The sequence below is a fragment of the Astatotilapia calliptera genome, chromosome 16 (genome assembly GCF_900246225.1).
Source record: "Astatotilapia calliptera chromosome 16, fAstCal1.2, whole genome shotgun sequence".
NCBI lineage: Eukaryota > Metazoa > Chordata > Actinopteri > Cichliformes > Cichlidae > Astatotilapia > Astatotilapia calliptera.
Window position 1 is genome coordinate 13645847 of NC_039317.1, and position 12283 is coordinate 13658129.

At 41.4% G+C, this 12283-nt stretch overlaps 2 protein-coding genes across 2 annotated transcripts; both read right to left on the minus strand.

Annotated features, from left to right (window-relative positions):
- Positions 1–110: 110 nt before the first annotated feature.
- On the minus strand, positions 111–4431 carry tmem30c (transmembrane protein 30C). Its single transcript, XM_026145999.1, has 7 exons — positions 3828–4431; positions 3477–3593; positions 3080–3187; positions 1438–1528; positions 1214–1357; positions 931–1143; positions 111–804 (listed from the first exon to the last, which is right to left on the minus strand). The coding sequence occupies exons 1-7, from the start codon at positions 4023–4025 to the stop codon at positions 617–619; spliced, it is 1059 nt and encodes a 352-aa protein (XP_026001784.1). The 5' UTR covers positions 4026–4431; the 3' UTR covers positions 111–616.
- A 66-nt stretch (positions 4432–4497) lies between these two features.
- Positions 4498–8142, minus strand: cmss1 (cms1 ribosomal small subunit homolog). Its single transcript, XM_026143870.1, has 10 exons — positions 8106–8142; positions 7529–7662; positions 6943–7014; positions 6680–6815; positions 6524–6583; positions 6333–6435; positions 6179–6239; positions 5992–6079; positions 5827–5915; positions 4498–4754 (listed from the first exon to the last, which is right to left on the minus strand). Exons 1-10 carry the CDS (start codon positions 8140–8142, stop codon positions 4671–4673), a joined length of 864 nt encoding a protein of 287 aa, XP_025999655.1. The 3' UTR covers positions 4498–4670.
- Positions 8143–12283: the final 4141 nt, after the last annotated feature.

Genomic DNA, 12283 nt, shown 5'->3' on the forward strand with positions numbered 1-12283 from the left:
AACCTGTAAATGTTTGCATTTAGCTAGGCTGCAGATTCTTAGTACTGTCAAATGATGGTGTGGTGTGAAGTAGCTATAGCCAAGACAGAAACAACACTTGATTCAACAGGTCGTTTTAATTACAATCCTTTATTCAATTTTAAGATGTGGCACTTTGACAGTTTTTGCACACAAGGATGCAAGAATACACTTTGCATTAGGAAAATAAAAGTTGGATCTGTGCTTTTGTTAATGTAAGAATTCTAATAAATATTTATACATATTAACAGTACATGAGAAATGGTGTGTATTATAAAAGCAAACTTCAGCAAGTAAAAATCAAGTAAACACAGCTCAGATGTGTAAACACAGCAGCACCACGATAAACCCGTCACACGCGTGGATCTGAAAAAGAAAGCAGTTTTCCTTCACGTGCTGCCGCAAAATCGAAAACAACATTCCTATTTAAACCATTTTCCCCATCCATCATTTACTCACAAATGTTTAGCACTTAGCTTTTTGTTTCTTAAAAAAACAAAACAAAACTTCAAATCAACCCAGCAATAATCTCTTTTAATCTGCTTGTAAGTTTTTCCCAGCATTCCTCTCATTAGTTTCCTGAAGCACCTCTTCTTCTTCACTCCTTCATGTTCTTCCCATCTTTTCCAAACTTCCACCAGACCACCGTGAGGACGACAGCTGTCAGGAGGATCAGGCTGCTGGTTATGAGGTAAGCAATAGGCAGGAAATGGTTCTGACCTCCAAACCAGGTCACCGTTGTCAGCACCACTTCCTTTCTGCCTCGAAAATACTGCACGGGAAAGTCTGAAAGAGCAGGAGGTCAAGGCCAAAAATATCTGATCAAAGAGAAGCGTGTTTAAATTGAATAACAAAAGATGGAGGGAAAGTGCATTTGGGAGTTAAGATGCCTCTAACACAGTGAAAGGATACTGTAGGTTATATTGATGCTGTAATTGCCTGCTGGAAGCCCCTTCGTGAAGGGGTTGTCGTTTCGGAATAAGATTCCATAAAGTTTCTTGAAGTTGGGGAAAGCTGCCTCCCTCATCCATACAATGAAATCGTCATTGATAAAACCGTTGTTCATGGGATTGGAGGGATCGAGCTTGTACACGGGCTTCTGCCAGTATGGAGGTGGCGCCGTTCCTGTGGGGAAAACATTTAAAATGTGACACAAAATGATTTCTGAGGAAAGAAAAAAAAATTCCTCCTTTACCTTCAAACACTTCGGCTAGAGTCAAGTTGTCAGTCGTTGGGTTGCGGAACTTGATGTATTTGTCCGTGTACCACGTGAGGCCTTCCCGCATCAAAGGAACCTCACCTCTGCCGTTGGGATGATGATACCACAGGACGAAGGAGTCTGGGAAAACACATGCAAGTTAAGAGTGACAGGAAGGGTAGAGCAGCTAACTGATGCAGTGTGTTTTGAGTTGTGTTTACCGTTGAAGATGCTGTTGGCCACAGCGCCACAGGGAGCAATCGGGCGTCCGCTGGGATCTTTCAAAAATGGCTCACAATATGAACTTGGGTCCTAGGGAAGATGTGATATTTAATCAAGTCGAGCATTCAAGTAAAATTCAAGCTTCTTCAGCTTTAAACACTACAACGCATGTCTGGTAGCTGAAGATTCATGCATGTGGTCCCGAAACACATGAAACACACTAAAATAAGGTCTGTTGTCATAGATTCAACTACCGAAGGTTAATTTTAACTCCGCCAACAACATGAAAGCGCTGCTTCCACTAATCACCCAGCATTATCAGGGGTGTGGCTCATCCGTACTTCTGTTTTTTTATCTTCACAAACCAAGTACAACAGATGACATGACTTAGCTTTAGTGACCATACAAGTCAAAGTTTCTGCATGATTAGTGTGGTCCTGTTTCTATAACGGCTCTTTGGGGCTGAACATCTCAGAGAAGCCGTGTTGTGGGAGGAGATGAGCATCTCCTAATGCTGCCCAGCCTCTTCTTTAACCTCTGGAGTTAGACGGATCCATCTCTTTATTCAGAACTGTCACTCCATGCATAAGGTGACCCAGCAGCTTTATGCATCACACTGGGGAGAAACTTCATGTAACTTAACATCTTATTTTGTCTCAGAGTCAAATGAAGTTGACCACTGAAATAAAACAGCAGGTACTGCCCAGTGCACGCTGTCAGTTTTATATACAGGCAGTACTCTTCACACCCAAAATAACTTCAACTTCTTTCAACTGCGCCCATCAAGATGCAGCTGATTTAAAAAAAATAAAATAAAAGGAGAAATGATGTGCTTTTCCCCCACATAAACAAGTATGGAATTAATACTCTTAGAGTCCAAGAAGAAAACCACTGATGACTAAAAAGAACACATTTGCCAAAAATCGTCTTGAAGATCCCCAGAACTTTTGGGAAAATACTCTGTGGACTGACGAGACAAAAGTTGAACTTTTTGGAAGGTTTGAGTCCCGTTACATCTGGTGTAAAACTAACACGTTTCATAAAAGATCACACCAACAGTCAAACATGGTGGTGGTTGCCTGCTGGTCTGCAGCTGCTTTGCTGCTTCAGGACAATGGTGAAATGCTGTAGTTGATGAAAACATGAATTCTGCTCTCTACCAGAAAACCCCGAAGGAAAATGTTCTGCGATCACTAAAGCTCCAGCATACTTGGTTATGCAGCAGGACAATGATCCGAAACTTCCGAAAGTCACCTCTGAATGACTCCAGATACATTTAAATGAATGTTTTGGAGTGGCCTAATCAAAATCCACACTTAAGGCATGACCTTAAACGGGCCATTCATGCTAGAAAACCCTCGAGTGAGGCTGAATCAAAACAATTCTGCAAAAAACAAGTGGTTCAAAATTCATCCAGTGATGTGAAACACTCAACGCCAGATACAAAAACTTGACTACAGTTCCTGCTGCCAACGGTGGCGTCACCATTGATTAGGTTTAGGGGGCAATTACTTTTTCACAGATGATATTTGATCTGAAACATGCATGCGTGACAAATATGGAGAAAAATAAGATATGAGGAAGAGGGCAAATACTTATTTCTTGGCATTGTCAGCATTTCTGATGACATGACGATGATACCTTTAAATTTTTCTTCCTTCCAACCGTCTGCCCATCATCTCTGGAGTCCATGTATCTGCGAAGGTTCTGATGAAAGTTACGGAGTCCGTAATAGAAAAAGACATCTCCCTGGGACACACACACACATTCACATCGTCAAGTGGATGAGTGTAGAACCACAAATCCTAAGATGAATTTAAGCTTTAAGCTTCAAAGCACAGACAACAAACGCAAGCACTGACAGTGGGGCCTGTTAGATACAGAGTGTGAGAGTAATAATCTTCACACGAGACCCGCTTCCAAGCTGTTTCAGAGCTTTGTGCCATACTTAGCGTGTGCTACTGAGGCCTCTGGAGTAAGATTATAAGTGGCCCTCAAGTTAGGATTATGTTGTCACTCTGTGCCGAGAGGTTCTTACCTTAAATGGTTTGTCAATCCTAAAATTGACTGTGCAGGTGCAGGGCTTGTTTGCGTTGCTCACATTTTTACGCATTTCAAAACACTTGTTGCAGGTTTCAGCCTCTGTGTAGTCCAGCTGAAAAGACAACGAGAGAGAGAGAGAGGGGAAAGTGCCGATAGTGAACTTGATCTTAAACTTTTTCAAACATAACCTTCGACCTTTCCTGATGTTGTCACACCCTGTTTTTATTGCACACAGAGGCATTGGGGCCTCTCTGACATGAACAAAGACAAATGCATAGCGCTCTTACGCCATCAAATTTCTAGAACTGAAAGTGAGTGTTTAGAAGCAAATGTGGTTTTCACTCACCTTCATTTCCTGGGTGTTCTGCACAGTGAGAAGCAGCCATACTCCCAACAGCAGACACATCAAAGCCATAAAGTAGAAAAAAGGCAGCACGGTGTTAGCAGTTAGCATTGGAGACCAGGCAGGTAACCGCTGCTGTTTGAAAGCAGAGTTGTCGGGTCTCCGAGCCAAGGGCCCGGGCTTGCCTTTCACCTTCCCCATGAGAGCGAGAGCTTTGGCTTCAGAAGAAGAACTTGATTGACAGCTGGAGACTCAAAAATTGCGTGTAAACCAGCCCTCCTCTTGTCTTCCTGTTTTTTATTTCAGCGATATCTCTCTGCACACACACTCACACACCCCTCTGCTTGCCAAGGGATTTTCCCAGCAGGCTTTGCATCGTGGGGGCGACCGTTGTGTCCTGTTACTTATTAACCGCAATTCTTTACTCAACTACCTCTTTCTGTTACTTCCAATTTACCACAAGATTGTGTACTTCCGTCCTACAACACACAGACTTGTACAGAACAGGATTTTATATCGTCACTGGCTGCGGGAGATATCGGGGTGGTTCTGGGCCCCTTTCTATCTGTAGGATGCTGAATGGGGCTCCCCGGTGGTTTAAGTAAACTCATGACCTCACATTGTCAGTCGGGGGGACTTTCCAAGGTCAGAGTAAACAAAAAAAGGATGTGGCTTTAATTTGAAGTCTGTTTATTCATTCATCACACTCCCTGACATTGTGTTGGTCACAAAAGTGAACAAACAATGCCGTACATTTCACACAGGCTCTGGAAATATTAAAAGCTCGTGACAGGATCAGCACAAGGAATAGTGAAGACAAAGTCCCTTTAAATGTCAAGCAGTCAGTTAAAATAGTCCAATTTTGACTTTGTCTTCCTTACAGCGAGCCAAGACGCCACTCTCCAACAGCTTCATAAGATCCTGTTTGATCTGAAAAAAAAGAGGCAAATATGAAGTGAAATTAAAAGGGAACGAAAAACTAAAAGATCCTCTCCAAAAAGATTACTCTGCAATGCAAATAGGGTTCAATATTGAATAACTTTTAGCTCCTTCTATCTAATATTGTAGGTTCTCCTTGAGGCGACAGTTGCTGGATTTGGTGCCATGTAAATGAAATCAAAATGAACTGAATTTCAATGTAAAGTCTTTTCTTACTATAATAATTGTAGCATATGCATATCTATATGTCAACTTGTACCACCTCACCTCTTTAACAGGTGCATCAATCTGAATGAAACTTTGCATAAACATCACTTATAACCAGGAGCATCTGTGACTTCTATTAGTTAACCAAAAGTATCAAATGGATCAGGTGAGAAGAGCAGACAACACAGCTATGGAAGTCCCCCCACAGCCATTTTCTTGCTCCTTAACCCACGCTCTGTGCCACCTCCACAGTGTCATCAGCTTACAGCATACACCCAGTGCATTGCACACACAAAATAATGGAAGGTCAAAATATTAATTCAGGATAAATGTTTAGGATATTTAAAATAATGGAAATATTTGAAACGATTCACATTTTAACACTGTTTTTGCCGGAGACGGGAATTCTAGGAAAACAAAACTAAAGTCAAATTAGCCAGGCTTCAGAATCTACGACTAAACAAATATGTCCAGTTTTTAAAGGGTTAACCGCTGGAAAAAAGTCATAATGGTTTAAAACATCCCACGTTCATAAAGTATATGTTCAATTAAAAGATCTCCACTAATTTCTTCCTCCTTTCTTGTAGACAACAAGCCAAATCTAAAATAAAAAAAAGTGCATCACAAATAAAAAGACAAATTTTTTCAGGTGATCTCTTTTCTTTTTCTTTGTTAATTAACTAAAGAAATACGTTTCCAATCTTAAGCGCAGCTTTACGGTGAGATCAGAGAAACAATGATCAGGGAAAATCTGCATGTTAATTATTATAAACAAAAGAAAAAGAAGCTCCAAGTCAAAGTGGAGTAACAGCAATAAAAACACATTTTTCTAGCCCAGCAGGGGGCAGTAGCTCACCTCAGGAATGTCCACCATCCTTCTGAGCTTCTGGTCCCTCCAGTTCCAGTCCAGAACCAGGTATCTCAATGCCTGCAAGCTCAAACCCTCTGGGGAACCAAATCAGAGTGAGAAGACTTCAAAAGCTTTGAAGTTAAACGAAAGAGGCCGATCACAAACACACACCTCTCTCAACGAGAGCGCTGATCCTCCCTGGTGTCCCCACTCCTATGTGGTAGATGCCTTTCTGCAGCAGCTTCACCTGCTCTTCTATCTATGCAAAAAAAAAAAAATGACACAGACAATCATTCTATGAAATCATTCACAGTTCACAATCTACACACCGCCTGTGATTAACAGTCATCTCCACTACCTTGATATGTTTCGCAAAAAGCTTCACAGCTTTGGCTTCACCCTTGAAACTAGTCAGCTGCCTGTGGATGACACAAACAAACATCATTCCCGTCACGTTAATTTGAAAGTGGTAACTGGAGAAACACGACAAACATCAGTGGTCTGTCACTTACTTAATGAGCTCGATGGTTCGGAGAGCAGAGCTGCAGACGACAAGCAGAACCACAGAACTTTTTTCCGTGTGCTGCTTTTGAATCTTTGCCCACTTGGGAGCAACTAAGAGGAAAACAGAGCAATTAAAGTGATGGGTGTTTATAAGTGGAATCTAATGGAAGACTTGGTCAAAGTTTGCAACGGCACTCACTCTGTTTTAGATAAGAAGAGAGGGTGTGTGTCAAGTCATTACTGGACAGGAAAAAGGAGTCTGGAGGATGGGAGAGGACACGCTGATCTCTGTGAGTCAACATTTCAGCAGATATCGACTGAATGTGCAAGCTTAGGGTGATTTGCCTTGACTCACCCTGCACTTTGAGCTCCTCCTGCTCGATTACAGACCGCTTGTCTTTAAAGTACTGCGTAACCAGATCCTGCAGGTCAGCTGGACAGCCTGGTTTTGGCTCAGAGGTGGCCAAGACATCTGTTATTGTTTTCTTTTTCTAAAACAAAAACAAAACAAACAAACACACAAGTAAGAACCCCAGAAGCAGCCAAATGATAGCGCCACTTTAGCCAGTGCACACTGTTGTAGTTGATATTTGCAACACCAGGTGTCGCCACTCCCACCTTCCTCTTTTTGGGGGGTTTAGCAGACTTTTCATCCTGAGTCTCCTTCCTTGGAGGGATCATCTGCTCGTTCTGTGACAACAGTACATGCAGAAAACACAATTCAGGCAATTTATGTTAATGAACATTTGAAATTCTAAATACAAATTAAAATAAAACCTAATAATCCTCCGATGTAAAGAGCACATTTTATAATAAAATTTAAATGTGTCAAATTATATTATATTACAGTAAAAGTACATCAAAATGTCCAAATGCTAGGAAAAAAATCAAAGGATTTCAATTTCCGTCATCAGTTACTATGATAATTGTTTTTAACACTCTGGTTTATTCACTGTCTCAAAGAATGAGGGTGTATGTATAAGTATGTGGTGGACATTTATTTTGAAGGTGTTCCATTCATCTATCCTGACTTCTTCCTTGCCAACGACTGTTGAAATGACCATTTGTGCCTGTGAACTGGTTGACTACAAAATGACAAGGACAGGCTCAGTCTTTTGCCCTATTAATATGATACATTTTCTTACACACTCTATACTGTAAAAACATCAAATAGGCAGCCTTTGTAGAGAAAGGACATAACAACCTGCTCATTATTTTTCTTCTTCTTGGCTTTAGCAGGCTTCTCTGTTACAATCTTCCTCTTCTCTGGTTTAGTCTTTGTTTTTTCTGCTGGCTTTTTCTTTTGTTCCGTCTCCTCCTCCTCCACCTCAGATGCATCTGGGAAACAGAGGGAGAATTTCCTCATTAAACTGGCAAAAGAGCAAATGCGTCCACACCTCAAACTATATTTAGTTCAGGTGAGGAACAGGAGAGACACTGTCAGCAGAGTAAAATGGGCACATTTAATGCGAAGGATTTGCAAATTGCTCTTTACAAGTTTTGGTTTTATGGGTTAATTTGTAACTGTGCACACTATGACAAGAAGAAAATTGCTAAGAAGGGCCAACACCACGCTTGTTTAGTTTGATCCTTGGGCCAGTGATCTGCAAAGTGTGTTCAAGTCTTTGGGTTATTCATCAGATGTGGCTGCGAGTGCACGTTTCAGTCAGAACTACACATCTAAATGCTACCTGAGGTAACAACAATGCAGCAGATCTCAAACAACGCATCTGGTTATATTTAGCCTCCCTGTTGCTACCACTTCTCTGTGCATTCCTCACATCTCATGCTACGGGTCACGCTTAGATCTTTTGGCATTTCTAGTTTCTTGGTGAAAAGCCTTTAAAACAGCTGTTGGAGTGAAATCAGTAGTAAATCAGAGCATTTTCCTGCAGTGTCTATCCTAAATGTGCTGTTTTATCACACTGGTGCCATTGCACTTCTTCCTGTGGCTCTGTAATATCGAAGACTTTTTTTGAGCCAAAGCTTTTACATGGCAGTGTTTCATTACTGAAAACGCTCGGACTGTGTGGATAATAAATAAGGCACATGCTACCTCTGCCAAATCCTGATCATTACCATCAAAACTCCTTTTACCATTAACGTGAAAACGAGAACTCTGGTGTGTATGTAAGCTGACCTCAAAGTGATTTTTCATTGGACAGTTTGTGGAACTATGGTCAGCATTTTCCAGCACTAACCAGTATATGTACTTGCATCTTGTCATCTTCTACTGGGTTCAAGGTGCTTCACATATGTAAAGGATTCAAAGGAAATAACAGAGCTTGCTATCCAATGTATATTTTCTTTACTTGATATATACATTTATGTTGGCTGTTCATTCTCTTCATTGCTGCTGGGAGGCTTTTATAATGAGGCATTTACAGAAAACACATTGAATTTGTTGCCAAGGTTACAGATTTTTAAGCATTACAACTTTTACCAATTCGGAGCTACAATGCTCTTTGAAGCTGAAATGAAAGAAGGGGCGTGTGGATATGCTCATATAATACGGCTGAGACACTTGAGCATGTCTCTGATCTGCCACAGCGGGTTTCTGCTCCGGGCCACGAGAACTGACAAAAGGCACACCGCACGCGAACAGTTGACCAAATTTTCTGCCTTGTTCTCTGATTTCCCATTTTACAATCAATTTTGCAGTGGTTACCATTAACTCCTTCCTCACTACTGTGTGTGTGTTTTAAATACAACTAAATATTTTCAAGGATCCTTTAAAAAGGAAACTCTACACGGCATCATTGATCCATCTTGCTCTCCCTTTCTCTCAAGGGTCTCTCTCAATCATTCAAACACCACACCCATTTACATGTTATCCCTCACAAGACCTTCATTCATCCTTGTTTTGTGCATTCATCTGTCCAGCAATGCACTCCTCCATCTGAAAGACCACTCCCACTATTAATGGACCAAGCCAATCATTCCCCATCCTACTCTTCTTGGCTCTCACCCTGTTCTCACACTTGCACTGGACGGTTGTAAGGACAATGCCGGAGGATGAGGGGAAAGACAATTAAAGGCAAGGTTAATTACAGAGGCAAGGAAGCCTTTATGACAAGATGCTGGATGTAAATGGACCATAATTACAGCAAAATCCAGGCCTATATATGAAAAGGGGACGCTCTACCTGTCCCATAACAAGTAAGTGCTTTACTTCCTTTTGGTACAGCTAACAGCAATCTGAATCTGGCACTGGGTTAGTTAGGAGGGGGACTAGAAGTACACTAGCTTGTGGTCACCTGAGACTGGTTTGTATCTCTTCCTGGCTTCATGTCTAAGGTGAATGTAATAACTACTGAGCCCTAAAGCACGGCAGCTAAACTGAGCTACAAAACACACCATTGAAACCAGCTGCAGCTTAAGTAGGTCCCCCTTGTGCCACTGAAATACCCCCGATCCACCGAGGCATGGATACCATAAGACCTCTGATAATGTCCTCAAGTATCAGCTGCCAGGACTTTAGCAGAAGATCCTTGTAAGTACTAGGACAGAGCCTCAAGATGGTGTGATCGAACTGAGATCTGAGGGATGTGGAAGCTGAGTCAACTTCTTGAATTCTTTGTTATGTCAAAACAAACAGGATATACCGTCACCATGAAGACTAGTTCATGGCCTACAATTTTCATGTGGGAGATGTATGTTAAAGTAACATGACCCAAGGTCTTCAGCAAAACATCACGTAGATCATTATATTGTTCAAATCTGACACTTGCATGTCCACTTAAAGCAACTGAGGTGGTTGGTGACAGCCAACAAGAGTACTCTGTGCATTCTGTGGGTGAAAACTATGATGCTCCGTGTGACCTTTATATCACAGCCAGCCTTCTCTTCCTACACATATTTTGAAACCTTGAGCCTCTGTCATCAGTTGTATTAATTTTGGTAGCACTTGTGGAGATGCCCTGACCATGTTTTCAATAATTTTGTCGCTGGTCAAAGTCATTCAGAAAATTATGCGTGCATATTTGTTTCTGCTTCAGGAACTGATGATGAACATTTTCAAACTTTTCAAATTTTGTTCATCTTGTGAAAACAAATCTTGTAATTATATTGCTTTTCAATTGCTATTATTTCCGAATATTTGCACCGTCCACAAACAGGATTTATGTGCTTAAATTTACTTAAAAAATGTAGCTACTTATTATCGATGCTAGAAGTTAACCAAACCCATAAATGAGCAAAATAGTTCTGACATATTCATGAAAAAAAAAAACCTATACAAAAAACTAAAAAGAAAAAACAATTTCCTAATCCAACAAACATTAGTATTTACAAAAAGCCAATCATGCAGTAATTTCTGTTCTGGCTCATCCTGTACTTTTAACATTTTCTCTCTCTCTCTCGTATTTATCGCGTTAACATTTTTTTCTTTCGCATGATGACATTTCTACATTTCAATTCATCCTTAATGAAATGCAAGATGAAGTATGACAGCTAACACAAGGACATGTTGAGGTTGTTATCAGAAAGTTGAAAATTAGCTAGCTTCTTCAGAGCACTCAAAGTGTTTAGGTAATATTTCCCATCTTTATAGTGCACTGGTTTTCACAGACTACACTAAAAAAAAACTTAATTCAGTACCTTAACTCTTTCCCCCTTTGAATGCTTACTATAGGTAACCCTTATTTCTCTTTTTTAAACTGAGCTGTTTCTGTCATATTTCAGGCCTGCTTTCAGAACAAAATGACTGGGTGTGTATCAAAATTTAGTGAGGGTGATCTCTGACTATACAGTTTATTAAGATAAGATAAGATAAGATAAGATAAGATAGAACTTTATTAATCCCTCGGGTGGGTTCCTCTGGGAAATTCGATTTCCAAAAAAAGCACAGCAACGACCGAAGTTACAGTTACAGAATTTTTTTATATATATATATATATATATATATATATATATATATATATATATTGCCCCAACTGACCGAGTGCTCAGTGAATACCTCAGGCAGCAGAACCCAAGAAAGAGGAGGGAGACGAGGAACCATCATGAAGGACAGGCCCCTGCACGGTATGTACCACCGGCAGATAGAGGAGGTGGCTGATATCCAGAAAATCCTACCAGTGGCTGGACAAAGCTGGACTGAAAGACAGCACAGAGGCACTAATCATGGCAGCACAAGAACAAGCTCTGAGTACAAGATCCATAGAGGCTGGGGTCTATCACACCAGGCAAGACCCCAGGTGCAGGCTGTGTAAAGATGCCCCAGAGACAATCCAGCACATAACAGCAGGGTGCAAGATGCTAGCAGGCAAGGCATACATGGAACGCCATAACCAAGTGGCCGGCATAGTGTACAGGAACATCTGTGCCGGAGTATAACCTGGAAGTCCCGAGGTCAAAATGGGAGATGCCCCCAAGGGTGGTGGAGAATGACCGAGCTAAGATCCTGTGGGACTTCCAGATACAGACGGACAAAATGGTGGTGGCTAACCAACCGGACATAGTGGTGGTAGACAAACAGAAGAAGACGGCCGTAGTGATCGATGTAGCGGTTCCGAATGACAGCAATATCAGGAAGAAGGAACACGAGAAGCTGGAGAAATACCAAGGGCTCAGAGAAGAGCTCGAGAGGATGTGGATGGTGAAGGTAACGGTGGTCCCCGTGGTAATCGGAGCACTAGGTGCGGTGACTCCCAAGATAGGCGAGTGGCTCCAGCAGATCCCGGGAACAACATCGGAGATCTCTGTCCAGAAGAGCGCAGTCCTGGGAACAGCTAAGATACTGCGCAGGACCCTCAAGCTCCCAGGCCTCTGGTAGAGGACCCGAGCTTGAAGGATAAACCGCCCGCAGGGGCGTGCTGGGTGTTTATATATATATATATATATATATATATACATACATACACATACACATACATACATACACACACACATACATACACACACACATATATAAATACAGAGACAATATAAATAAAATATACGAAGGGGATAAATAGAA

Bases quoted from the DNA above. Each gene is read 5' to 3' on its own strand.
- tmem30c (XM_026145999.1), bottom strand. From the start codon at position 4,025: ATGGGGAAGGTGAAAGGCAAGCCCGGGCCCTTGGCTCGGAGACCCGAC. The intron at 3,594-3,827 runs GTGAGTGAAAAC...TTGTCTTTTCAG, and splicing joins AGAACACCCAGGAAATGAAG to CTGGACTACACAGAGGCTGA. The intron at 1,358-1,437 runs GTAAACACAACT...GTGTTTTCCCAG, and splicing joins GGCCAACAGCATCTTCAACG to ACTCCTTCGTCCTGTGGTAT.
- cmss1 (XM_026143870.1), bottom strand. From the start codon at position 8,142: ATGCCAAAAGATCTAAGCGTGACCCGTAGCATGAGAT. The intron at 6,080-6,178 runs GTAGTGGAGATG...TTTTTTGCATAG, and splicing joins TTTTTGCGAAACATATCAAG to ATAGAAGAGCAGGTGAAGCT. The intron at 5,916-5,991 runs GTGTGTGTTTGT...TTGGTTCCCCAG, and splicing joins CAGCGCTCTCGTTGAGAGAG to AGGGTTTGAGCTTGCAGGCA.